This window comes from Triturus cristatus, chromosome 5_1 (assembly GCF_964204655.1).
Source record: "Triturus cristatus chromosome 5_1, aTriCri1.1, whole genome shotgun sequence".
Lineage (NCBI taxonomy): Eukaryota > Metazoa > Chordata > Amphibia > Caudata > Salamandridae > Triturus > Triturus cristatus.
The window spans coordinates 919,234,358-919,248,070 of NC_140587.1; the positions used below are offsets into that span (position 1 = coordinate 919,234,358).

Here is a 13,713-nt window from a genome sequence, read left to right on the forward strand (position 1 = left end):
AATTGATGCAATCTCATGGAGTGCGGAATGAAAAAATAGTTACTTAAACGTGAGCAGCGGAAGCAAACAAGTTATTCAATCAAAAGGTTTATATAGAGGATATGCTCCAAGGGAGAGAAGCACACAAGATGGAGGCAAGACATCGAATAAGAAGCAATCAAATAAGGGTGGCAATAAAGCCAACCAAGAGGTGGTTGGTAGGCCCACAATAAGTTTACAATATCATTCGCATCAAGGTGGACTTGACCTTAACAAGCACTGGCATAGCCAATAGGTCTCGCCTTTGGGACCTTATAATTGTTTAGTCGGAGCAATTGGTTTTGCCAATGTATTTAAGCTATGTTGTAGAGTAGTGTGGCTGCTCTGCAGAATATTGCAAAGTTATTATAAAAAAGTGTCACATATATTTTTGTTACCTTATAAATAATAAGATATTATGTATAACTGAATGTCCTTATTAAAGAAAGAATTAGCATAAAAATTGATTTTGAAGATATAAGATTAAAAGTGAACAGAGAGCACAAGGTAAGTGTTTTTAATTTTTTTTAATTTAAGTTTACCTCGTTGTCATCTGTTGACACCCCCCTCCACCCCCCCCAACTCTGATCTGCACTGGTCGTGCCTGCGAGGCATAGGGTGTGGCTACTTTATTTTATTTTGAAGGTTTTATATAGCGCTGGCTAGACCCAGAGGTATCAGAGCGCTTTACAAGATAAGGATAGTATAAGGCACATAGGGTATAAAAGCATATGAAAAGTAGTGCAACAAAAATTTGAGAAATATACAAGGTACAAACAACATGAGCATTATACAAAACCAGATAAATAAACAGGGGCAGGAGCTATACATTTAAGTAATTAGGTAAATGGTGAAACAGGAGAACAGGGTATATAATTACTGAACAAATATAGTATGATAGATAAGAAATCAGGAGTAGGACACAGGTTAGGAGCCCCAATAATAATTGAGGAGGTGGGTTTTGAGGTCTTTTTTTAAACTAGAATAGGAGGGATTACAGCGCAGGTTTTTTGGGAGGGCACTCCAGATAATAGGGACATTGCCAGAGAAGGAGCGAGATTGTGTAGCTTTCTTTTTATGCAGAGGTGGGATTAGGAGTAGGGTGTTGGTGCTTCTTAGAGGTCGAGTGGAGCCCGCAGTGTGGAGTTTCTTTGAGAGGTAATGCGGAGTGTTTCGGTGGAGGACTTTATGAGTAATGCAGGCGGTTTTGTAGGCAGATCTGCCTTTGATAGGGAGCCATTTAAGAGATTTGAGAGCCGGGGATATATGATCGAAGCGTTTGCAGTCCGTGATGAGCCTGGCAGCAACGTTGAGCACAGCTTTGATTGGAGCTAGGTGTACCTTGGGGATTCCATTAAGGATGGCATTACCATAATCAATATGTGACAGAACAAGTGACTGAACTACGAGTTTGAAATCATCTGTGGGTATGAATGGTTTGATTTTCTTGAGGTGACGGAGAGTGAAGAGGGCTCCTTTGGCAGAGTTTTTGATGTGAACATTAAGGGTTAGGGTGTTGTCGATAGTAATGCCAAGAGATTTGACGGAGTTGGACAGGGTGAGTGAGCAATTGAGTGCATTGAGGTCAGGGATCCATGATTGAACGGGTAGAGGCCTTCATCGGCCTGGTCGCCCCCACGCTCCTCGCCTCTCCTGCCTCCTGAGCCTCACCTGCTGCCTGTGCCTGATCGCCGACGCCGATTCCGGCGCCCCAGCCGCCGCAGGGCCGCCCGCCAAGCCCGCACTGGTTTTCCCGCCGCTGCCTGCGGCCCCGCCCCCCGCCAGCCGATTGGCTCCCACGCTCCCGCCTCCCAGCGGACCCTCCCTCACCGCTCCCTTCTTAAGGGGACCTAGACTCCTGCTCGGGAGCGACCACTGCGCCTTCATCGGCCTGGTCGCCCCCACGCTCCTCACCTCTCCTGCCTCCTGAGCCTCACCTGCTGCCTGTGCCTGATCGCCGACGCCGATTCCGGCGCCCCAGCCGCCGCAGGGCCGCCCGCCAAGCCCGCACTGGTTTTCCCGCCACTGCCTGCCTGCGGCCCCGCCCCCCCGCCAGCCGATTGGCTCCCACGCTCCCGCCTCCCAGCAGACCCTCCCTCACCGCTCCCTTCTTATGACGCCCCCAGAGCGACCGCGCAGCGGACGCGCGCAGCGGGAGCACCGATTGAGCGCCGAAGGTGCGCCAAAGGCCGCGCCTGGACCGCGCCCAGAGCCAGGACCCCTGGCGCCTGCAGACACCAGCCCACCCGCCGGACCTACGACGCTACCAAACTCTACGCACTCAACGCTGGCAGAATCCCGGGCTGCTATCGAGCCACCCCGAGACGCACCCACGGACCCTTCTGCTGCCTCTCCTGCAAGCTCGCCTGCATTCGGACCTGCACCACTCCAGCACCGACCAAGTCGAACTCCAGCAGCAACCACCTCAAGTGCATCCTGCTCAACACCCGCTCCGTCCACAGACACGCCGTCAAGCTCTGGAACCTGCTCGACACCACAGCCCCAGACGTCGCCTTCCTCACGGAAACCTGGATGAACGCCTCCTCAGCACCCGCCATCGCCATCCCGGACGGCTACAAGATCATCCGGAGGGACCGCGTCAACCAGACAGGAGGAGGCATCGCCATCATCCACAGGAACTCCATCCGCGTCACGACCAACACCGACGACACCCTCGCACCCGCCGAACACCTGCACTTCCAGATCCTCATCAACCCCAAGACCACCCTCAGAGGCACCCTCATCTACAGACCCCCGGGACCACGCACCCAATTCAGCGAAGACATCGCCGACTTCATCAGCCCGCACGCCCTCCCCTCCGCTGACTACATCCTCCTCGGGGACCTCAACTTCCACCTGGAGAACAACAACGACCGCAACACCACCACCCTACTGGACAACCTCGCCAACCTCGGTCTCAAGCAGCTGGTGACCACCCCCACCCACTACGCTGGACACACACTCGACCCCGTCTTCTCATCTAGCAAGGACGTCGCCTTCAGCCACGCCACCGGACTCCACTGGACGGACCACAGCTGCGTCCACTTCAGCTTCAGAAGGACCACGATCCACCACCACCAGCAACAGGCTGCACGCAGAAGCTGGAACAAGATCACAGCCGACCAGCTCGCGACTTCCCTGAACATGAACCCTCCCACCAGTGCAACGAACCCAAGCCAGGCGGCCACCAACCTCGCGAAGTGGATCAGCAACTGCGCAGACGACCTCGCCCCCCTGAAGACCCCGCCTAGCAGACCCGGCAGCAAGAAAGCCCCATGGTTCACCGACGAACTGAAGAGCTCCAAGAAGAACTGCCGAGCCCTCGAGAAAGCCTGGCGCAGAGACCCAACACCGAACAACATGACTGCCCTCAAGCTCGCCACCCGAAAACACCACCAACTGATCCACACCACCAAGAAAACTGCCTTCAAGGAACGACTGGACAACAATGCCCACAACAGCAAGGAACTCTTCAACATCGTTAAAGAGCTCTCCAACCCCAACGCCGGAAACAACGACATCACCCCTTCGGAAGATCTCTGCAACTCCCTCGCCTCCTACTTCCACAACAAGATCGCGGACATACACAACAGCTTCAGCCCTCAACCGACGCACGCCACGACTGAACCACCGCCCTCCACCACCATCCTCCGCGCCTGGACCCCGATCAGCACCGAAGACACCGTCCGCACGATGAACTCCATCCACTCCGGATCTCCGACCGACCCCTGCCCTCACCACGTCTTCAACAAGGCCGACACTGTCATCGCACCCCACCTGTGGGACATCATCAACACCTCCGACACCGCCACCTTCCCGGAGAGCTGGAAGCACGCCGAACTCAGCGCCCTACTAAAGAAGCCATCAGCCGACCCCACCGACCTCAGGAACTACCGCCCCATCTCGCTGCTCCCGTTTCCTGCAAAAGTCATCGAGAAGACCGTCAACAAGCAGCTGGCCGCCTTCCTCGAGACGAACGGATCCCTCGACCTCTCGCAGTCTGGCTTCCGGGCCAACCACAGCACCGAGACCGCCCTGATCGCAGCCACGATGACATCCGAGCCCTGCTCGACAACGGAGAAACAGCGGCCCTCATCCTCCTAGACCTCTCCGCGGCCTTCGACACAGTCTGCCACCGAACCCTAGTGCAGCGCCTCAGCAACGTCAGAATCCAGGAGAAGGCACTGGAATGGATCACCTCGTTCCTCGCCGGAAGGACACAGAGAGTCCACCTCCCCCCGTTCAGATCAGAAGCCACCGAAGTCATCTGCGGCGTTCCTCAAGGCTCCTCGCTCAGCCCAACCCTCTTCAACGTCTACATGAGCCCCCTCGCAGCCATCGCACGCCAACACAACCTCAACATAATCTCCTACGCCGACGACACCCAGCTGATCCTCTCCCTCACCAACGACCCCGCCACCGCCAGAGCCAACCTACACGAAGGGATGACAGACGTAGCCAAGTGGATGATGAGCAGCCGCCTGAAACTGAACTCGGACAAGACGGAAGTCCTCATCCTGGGATCTTCACCCTCCGCCTGGGACGACTCCTGGTGGCCCCCCGCCCTGGGCAGCGCACCCAAACCAACAGACCACGCACGCAACCTGGGCTTCATCCTAGACTCCTCCCTCTCCATGACCAGACAAGTCAACGCCGTCTCCTCGTCATGCTTCAACATCCTGCGCATGCTACGCAAGATCTTCCGGTGGATCCCCAACCAGACTAGGAAGACGGTCACCCAGGCCCTCGTCACCAGCCGTCTGGACTACGGCAACTCTCTCTACGCCGGAACCACCGCCAAACTCCAGAAGAGACTCCAGCGGATCCAGAACGCCTCAGCACGACTCATCCTGGACATCCCCCGTCGCAGCCACATCTCCAGACACCTGAGAGATCTGCACTGGCTCCCGGTCAACAAGAGAATCACCTTCCGCCTCCTCACCCACGCACACAAGGCCCTACACAACCAAGGCCCAGGATACCTCAACAGCCGCCTCAACTTCTACGCTCCCTCACGCCAACTTCGATCGACCGACCACGCCCTCGCCGCCGTCCCCCGGATCCGAAGAGCCACCACAGGAGGAAGGTCCTTCTCCTACCTGGCCGCCAAGACGTGGAACTCCCTCCCGACCCACCTCCGCTTGACCCAGGACCACCTCGCCTTCAGGAAGCAGCTCAAGACCTGGCTCTTCGAGCAGTAGCGGACCCCCCTCCCCCAGCGCCTTGAGACCCTCCGGGTGAGTAGTGCGCTATATAAATGCTGTGATTGATTGATTGATTGATTGATTGGTTAGGGTTGAGTTTGAGATGATTGGAATGGAACCAGGTTTGGATCTTGGTAAGGGTGTTGTTCAGGTGTAAGATGTCAGCATGAGTTTTAATCTTGTAATGGATTTGGGTGTCATCGGCGTAGAGGTGGTAATTTATGCCTGCTTGGTTATGAATGAGGGTGAGGGGTTCCATAAAGAGGTAAAAGAGGGAGGGAGAGAGAATAGATCCTTGAGGGACTCCAAGGGAGACATGAGTGGGGGTAGAGAGGCTACTGCCCTTGCTTTCGGTCTACAAATGAAGAAAATAATTGGCTGCTGCAATGGGCTCCAATTCGAAAAGGTATATCAAAGGACTGATGTGCCCGTGATCAAAGACATATGTGTCTCACCAAGCCAGGATTACTACTTTGTCCAATTTGCTGCTCATTGTGAAAAGCTAGTGACCAGTTTTCCATGTCTATTTCCATTTTTAATGTGTAATGTAATTAATAATTCACGCACTGGGGGTTCCACATATTTGCTTGTATGATTTATGGTTTAAATTGTTTCTTTCAGCCTATGATAGTAGTGTTACAATTTTGGGCTCGTTTTTGGGCTAGGAGCAGTTTCTTTTGGGCTGATAGTTTTTTTTTTTTGCAGATTTATATAACGCGACGTGCACCGACCCGAATGTCACATTCGTTTTTAGTAGGTAGGGGGATTAAGTGATTTGTCCAGAATCTTAGGATGCTGAACCGACGCCAGGGCTCGAACCTGGTTCCCCAGCTCCAGGGTCAGCAGTTCTGACCGTAAGCTTTGAAAGGATTTTCAAATCTGGCAATACTGTACTTACCTGAAATCATTTTCGGGTACCGGCCTCTGGCTTCCCAGAAACAGAAATCATACGTCGCTGGTATCTATGTCTGAGAAAAGTAGCCATCCGACAAGAAAACGTATTTATATAGAAATATAGCTGACAGATTTAAAACGCCCCATAAGGCTGTCTGGGTCACCCCAAAACGTAATTTTAGCTAAGAAAAATGTTAGGCTCATTCATTTAATCGGACAGTATTTGAAGTTCCTGGGAGCGGCAACAGTCTCGCGGCGCTGCAGGCTCGAGCTGGGCTGCTTCGGCGCAGCAGGCAGGAGAGTTCGCCTGTGACGTCACTGCCGCTTTGACCGGCTCCGCCGCCATATCTACCGGTACCGGCGTCTTACGTAGCCGACAGCGGGCTGTAACCTGGCAGCGGCGGGCGTTCGCCTGCGGTTAGGGGGCCGAGAGAGAGGACCAGGTACCGCTACAGCCTCGGGGGTCGTTCTGCCTGTGCAGAGAAAGTCTGGGAGAACCCCAGCAGGATCTGCGCACTCACGGTCCCCGCTGCCTGAGCGCTGGCGCTGGGCAAGGGAGGAAGCATGTCCGCGTTTTCGGAGGCGGCGCTGGAGAAGAAGCTGTCGGAGCTCAGCAACTCGCAGCAGAGCGTGCAGACGTTGTCCCTTTGGCTCATCCACCACAGGAAGCACTCTCCACTCATCGTCACCGTGTGGGAGCGCGAGCTGCGCAAAGGTAGAACAGCCCGCGAGCAGGGGGTGGGCCAGAACCATGCACCCCATCGTTTCACAATCCACTACACACAGCAGCATACGACACCCTTCTCTTCTGCGCGAAAAAAAAGTGTGGTATAAACAATATGACCACAAGGCTCGGCACAACACTTCCACCTTCACCAACTGAAATGCGGACGCTATCGCCACTATAGCTCCCACCTCAAATCCAGGCGCACACACTAGCTTCACGAATACTTAATTATTTAGACCTCTCCCTGGGCAAACGCCAATCCTATTGCACAGTGCAGATGCGGAAGGAGCTGTGCGCAGCAGGCGGTAGCGTTTCGACTCTTTAACGTCCACCGTAGCTCGAACACCCCAAGTTGCCCTTAATTCCCAATTCTTATGCTGTCTTGCACCTTCAAAGCTCAAATGTTTGTTCACAGCTTTTCATCCAAAAAGTGCACCTCCTATTTTCATTTGACCACCTTCTGCGCCCGCGTGCCTTTCCATGTTTCCTTTAACGGGTATAGAAAGTAGAGTTCGCAAGTTTTCACAGTTCTCAGCAGCGGATAAATTATTGCACTGCGTACATAGTGGAGGCAGCTGTCGAGATCAAGTGTGGGAGTGTATTGTTCTTGGATACGGTTTAACTTTTGTGTCCATTAAATTGTGTGTGCTGAAATGGCCCCTTTTGCAGTCATGAACTAAAGAGCCACAAGGTTCTAAGGGCTAGAACCTGGTGATAAGTTATAACCCTTATCACAAGGTGTGACATTTGTTGGAGTGAGTATTTGAACTGATTTGAAACTGTGAGTCCCGCGCTTAATTTGTGAGGCTGACGGCCTCTAATTCAGTTAACTGCTTGATGGCCAATGCTGATATTGTTATCCCCCACGTGTACAGCAACATGTCCATTAACAGGTATAATTAAATAACCAAGAAGAGGAAAAAGAGGAAGGGCCAAATTATTGCCGCTTTAGCATCAGGAAACTGCCGCTAAAGCGGCGATAATGGGCTTGATAATATGCTCTTGAGAATTCCAAAAGAAGTCCATGTTCTGGTGTGAACATGGGCTTTTATTGGCATTCTCAAGGGTATATTATCAAGCCCATTATCGCCGCTTTAAATGCGGCGATAATTTTAACGCCGTTCTTGATAATATGCCCCGAAATCTTTAACACAGTCCAGTGCACATCTTCACCAGAGATAAATCCATAAATAAGTGTAGTGTGCTGTTCCTCCATGCCACTGTATTCCGAGTCAAAATGGTGCCGTCAAGATCGCTAATTGGTAATGGATGGTCCTATTCTTGGGATGCAATCGCCCTCACCCACCTAGGTGGCATGTTTCATCATCGGGCTTGCTCCTTGCTGAGCGGGCACTGCAGTACACAGCAAGCCTCCAAAAGTGGAACTCAAGCGGGTATCTTTTTACTTTATCCTGGCCTGGCGTTTGCCATGGCGCATTTGAATGCCCTTCGATGCGGGTTGAAGGGAGAGGTGATGGTGTGGTTAAAATTTGCTCTGGGAAATTCCTATCCTATACATCTTATCCCTAGCGAATGTCTATGCCCAATTTAAAAACAAACCGTGAACCAAGTGAGCATAGTAAGGAGCCCTTGGTTTCACTGTGTGATAACATGTTTCATGCCCTGGTTGCCCAGAGAGTCCAATGCATTTCTTCAGGACCAAAGGTAGCTTAACTCCTATTATCCTGAGTTAGCTTTCAGTACCAATTCTGTATTTAAAGTGCCTTCAAATTGTACCTTGGGTTACAAATATATCCGATAAAAGTAAATATTACAACTTAAAAAGATTTCAGTGGTGCCCCCATGACTAATTTGGCCAGAATGTAAGGCCCCTCACTTGTGCCGTGGCAAACACCAGGCCAGGATCAAGTAAAACCATCTCTGCTAAAGTGCCCCGCCTTTGGGGGCTCGCTGGGTATTTCAGTGCCCACTCCATGAGGAGCAAGCCCGATTATGTAGCATGCCACTCCAACATGTCAGGGCACCTTCATCCCAAGAATGGGGTCTTCCAGGACCAATTGGTGATATTGACCACCATTTTGACTCTGAATACTGTTGTTTGGCAGAACGGAACACTATGCTTATTTATGCATTAACTGGTGTAGTCAGCCCTCCCAAGGCATTGGCCCTTCTCAATTAGAGATGGTCTTGAACAAAAACTTAACTGAGTTGATTTGGAGGTTTTGCTTCACCCTTATATAGCCCAAGCTATGCCATATTTCACAAGCATGTGCTGTCTGCAGATTTTCCATTCTGTTACTCGGATTACATAGATTTACCTCGGACAGAAAAGTTGTCTGATCACGGTACAGACATGATACTCCAGGCCTCAAATAGTGGAGTTGTCTCCCATAAAATAGATTCCAGCACCCTACACCAAATTTGTTCTAGCCTATGATTTCCTCATACCTGGTGTCCGTCCCTAGTGTGGTTGTGCAGTAGTTTGTTCCACACAGGAACATGTTAACAACCTCAGGTCGTATGTGTTGACAGACTGTGCACGGGTTACTCAGAGGAGTCCAAAATTATAATCTATTACTATACATACTGGTGGGGATTTCAGTGCCGGGATTTATGTGCCAGTGAATCTTACTTCACGGGATAAACACATCCCCGAAGTGAGCTATGTTAGTCTTTATTGACTTTCCAGTTAAACATAGAGGGGTCGAACTCCTAGGCCATTGAGTGTAGGGCTAATGAACAATTACTAAATGTAACTGATGTCCCTTTAGTTAGGGACATCAGTTACATTTAGTAATTGTTCATAACCTCAATATTTGCTTTTTAGGATGCATGACACTTTCTCAGAAAAACCTTATTTCTGCATTTATGTTAGAGGGAGAGGTGTGGCACAGCAGCCAGAGCGACTGACTCTGGAGCACGAGGCTCGCGGTTCGATTGCCAGCAGCAGCTCAGCATCATGTGGCTCTGGGCAATAGCTCACTAAATCTCTGACGGCCCCCAGCGCCACGGTACCCTTATGGGTGATAAGTCGCGCTTTACAAATATGGAATTTAGAATTTTTAGATTTATATGTGCAATTGGACTTGTGCTGTACCTTAATTTGTTTGGTCTTCAATTGTTTTATTTTGCATGTAAGAGGACGTCTAAAAGGGCATTGAGAGGGCAATGCACATCGGTTGCCTTGTGAAAGTAAAACAATGTCATACAAAAGTAAATCTGTTTTAAATGTGAAACCCACGGTGTTGTGTGTAGTTTGTTTATGTTGAACATAAACACACTGTGGTGCAAATTCATGGTAGAATTAGCAGATTTACATAGTTAAAAAAATAAATAAATATATATATATATATATATATATATATATATATATATATTCTCATAATAACTGGGGGCACAGTTACAGAAGAGGCCTAGAATGAACTGTCTAGCTGGCTCCAGGGAAAATTATGAAATCATTGTTACAAATGTTGAAACAGCATTTACGGACATCCGGTCAATGTATAGCACTAGTCTGGTACTAAAAACACAATTAATCAAATATCAATATTGGCCGCTTATTGTTGGTCTTTTGGGGTCACCTTGTCTGTGGTTCAGTACCTAATTGTCTTGCATTGGGAATGGTGACCTCCTTCTCTCTCGCTTGATCCAAGAGTAAAAACACTACAATGACCAGTTAATTTCAGCTGCTGTGAGGAGCTAACCTCCTGTGCCACCAAACTGTGGGCCATATTATCAAGGAACGGCGATATTATCGCCGCTTTAGCGGCAGGAAACTGCCGCTAAAGCGGCGATAATGGGCTTGATAATATGCCCTTGAGAATTCCCATAGAAGCCCAGGTTCACACTAGAACATGGGCTTCTATGGGAATTCACAAGGGCATATTATCAAGCCCATTATTGCCGACTGCCGCTAAAGCGGGGATAATGTTATCGCCATTCCTTGATAATATGGCCCTGTGTCTCAAATTCCTGAATGTGTAAGGCCCCCCCCCCCTAAATCACACACACCAAGAAGTGGAATAGGGTCCCACTTATGCACTATCGCCTACTTGGGTTTTTGGCCTGCCATGCGTATATGACTTATTACCCTCCAGAAATCTGATGGGTCTAGGTTCAGGCTACTCCTCCCGATCACCAGTTCTGTCCTGAGCTCCAGAGATTAGTCTGCACCAGGAAAACATGGGTGTCTGCTCATTGACTGCTCGACTTGTGCTGGCCTGCCCTGTCCCAAGATCCCAGAGGGTCCTGTCCATCTGCTGTAAAAGTCCTACTGGAACATCACCTTACAATACTTATGTCCTAATATGAAGTCTGATCTCTAGATGCAATCTGCCTCCCACTGATCAGAGGTTTCTATAGGTCTCAAAGATAAAATCGAGTTGGATCAGCAACAGTGGAACAATCTGTAGTTGCATGGTTCTTAGACTGTTATTATTCAACCTCTTTGTTACCTTAGAGCACAGTTTCGCTTGATTAGTCATATAGATGTTTCTCCACTACACCATCTCTTATGTCCTAATTCTCTCCACTAGCCTGCTCCATCCCCATCAGTCCCTATTCTACTCGTTAATTAGCTGTTCTGTCTTCCCCCTTGTGGTTTAACAGACCTCTCCCCAGTTCTCTCCATCAATCTTTAACTCCCTCAGACCTCCCTACCTTTTAGACCATCTTCTCCCCCTCCCCCCCCCCCCCAACTACTTGGTTGTGGCTGTTTGTTTCTGGTGTCCGTCGCTCTATGGCTCTGCAAACTGGGTCAAATATAAGCACTTTTGAATTTTTCTCTTAGGAAGCCAAGGTGAGCAATCAAAGGCTTCTCAGGGAGATCGTGTAGGGGTACAGATTCGGAAGTCAAGTCAAACACCATTTTCTATCCTGCCAAATGTTTTTCTTAACGGAAAGAGACGTACTTTAATATCACAGCAAAAATAAATTGTACACTCCGGATTTAGCTGCAGGGTTCTGCAGTCGCAATGCTGGGCTCAAGCCAGTTACAACATTCGCCACACCATCTACAGTGACCTAACACCGCTCCTATGGTTCCCACAATATCTGCAATGCATGCGCTGAGATGAACTGTCATAGGCAAGAATCTAGAATAGGTGCAACCAACTACCTTGTTAGGTAATCAATAGATTAGTTCGTTCAGTTCTTGAGCAAAAGAGTCCACACTGGCAATCATTCTAGTAATTGACATGCTCATCTTTACAAGTTCAAGATTAGAGCTTGGGGAGCCACTGAAAGCTCAAGTCAGATTTGAGCCTGAAGCCTGGTTCTGAATCGACTCGAGCTCCTGTTGGAATCTCGTGCCCAACACGAGCCAAGCTTTCATTGGCTTCTGCCTGCCTTCCTCCCTCTACCCAGGATGTGGCATTACTGTCAGTGCTGCGAACTGGGGAACCAGGTTCTAGTCCCGGTGTCCGCTCAACATCCTGTGATTTTGGGCACATCACTTAATTTCCCTGTGCCTATAAGTAATGCATGTGACCTTGCGTAATGCTGGTGCTCATGTAAATTGCTCAGCCTTGAGGTCAAGTTCGCCCTGTATTTAAAAACTGCAGAAAATGAACTAAGAGGAAACCACGAAGCCTTTCATATAAGGAAGTACAATTAGAGGCCCATTATCTGGCTGATCTGTACAAAGTAAAACCAGAAAATCTGGATAAATTGCGACTTCACCCACTTAAATTGTGATCTTAAGCAGATACTTTATGAAACCAAAACCTTTTTATTCATTACCGCTTATGAAAGCACTTTCAAATATTTGAGTTCAGACTACCAGTTTTAATAAGTACTTTTCTTTTTATAAGTACTTCTCAATGCAGTGCTATGTTGTGCTCTATTAATTTGAAAGCTTCCACATGTTAAAGAAATACACATTTTAGAATTTTGGAGATTTTACCATATTTTATGTGTGGCTTTAAAGGTGTGGAATTTAATTTAATTCAAAAATCTACTTGTCCTGTAACAAAATCTTATTGTCCCTTTTTTGCCATGTAATGCAGTGACCAATTATGGTAGCAATCTCATTATATAAGAGCTCTGATCTAGCCTCTCTGATTATGCCGGGGCTTATACCATAGTAGGGTTTGAATACTAGCAAATTCTTCATGTTGCCGCCTTTCCACAGATATGCATACTGGCACTGAAGATAGTGGTAAGCAATCGTTCCAGGGTTGGAATGCCCTTTTTAGCCTGTGCAAACCTACTATCTTTCACGTTTTCTCCAACTCTTCTCTACTCTCTTTCCCATACTGAGAAAGGTTGGAAATGTAATCCTGACAATGGCAGATGAAAACTTCTTCCAGGGTTGGGGGGGAAAAGTGGTTGAAGGGAAAGTGAATCTGCAAACACTCAGATTTTTGCATGAGCAAATCTTCACATGCAAATTGGCTGATGCTTCAATGTAGTTCACAAATATTTTCTAGGAGTACTATTTCTTGGCCTACTTCTGAAAATTCTTGTGAATTCACGAAAGCCGTATATCTGCACTTAATGCAAGGACATATACCATGGGTGCATTTTTTTTTTTACCCCACATCATTTTATTGTTGACCGCCAATACAATATAGGGGCCTTGCAGGGCACCCAAGATATATACGCAGGGTAAATTACATGAATTCCAACTTTTTTCCCACCAATATTCAAGAATGATTACACAGTAAATAGACTGCAAGAAAAAATAAGAATTAAAAAGAACAAAAGAAAGCAACATTGCCACAGTACCTCCGCTCAACAAATGCCGCAATTCTGAATAGAGAAAACCAGTTTGCCACGCATAGTTACATCTAACAATAGCACTACCTAAATGTCGGTCGACTGGTGTCATAGTAGTGGTTCCTCAGTGTCAGTCGGGGGTGGGGCGAGGAGGCTCCAAATCTAGCCCCCTATAGTCAGCCCACCTTTTCC

General features: G+C 48.9%; 1 protein-coding gene across 2 annotated transcripts in view; it reads left to right on the forward strand.

Moving 5' to 3' along the window:
• Positions 1 to 5,962: 5,962 nt before the first annotated feature.
• The window catches only part of RPRD1A (regulation of nuclear pre-mRNA domain containing 1A), a 309,821-nt gene continuing 302,070 nt past the window's right edge, over positions 5,963 to 13,713 (forward strand). The window contains exon 1 of one of the 2 annotated variants that reach the window (XM_085605954.1): positions 5,963 to 6,831. In XM_085605954.1, the coding sequence (XP_085462080.1) occupies positions 6,681 to 6,831 (151 nt within the window). In that variant the 5' untranslated portion in view covers positions 5,963 to 6,680. The remainder of the gene's footprint in view (positions 6,832 to 13,713) is intronic. The other variant, XM_085605953.1, reaches the window with a different exon arrangement.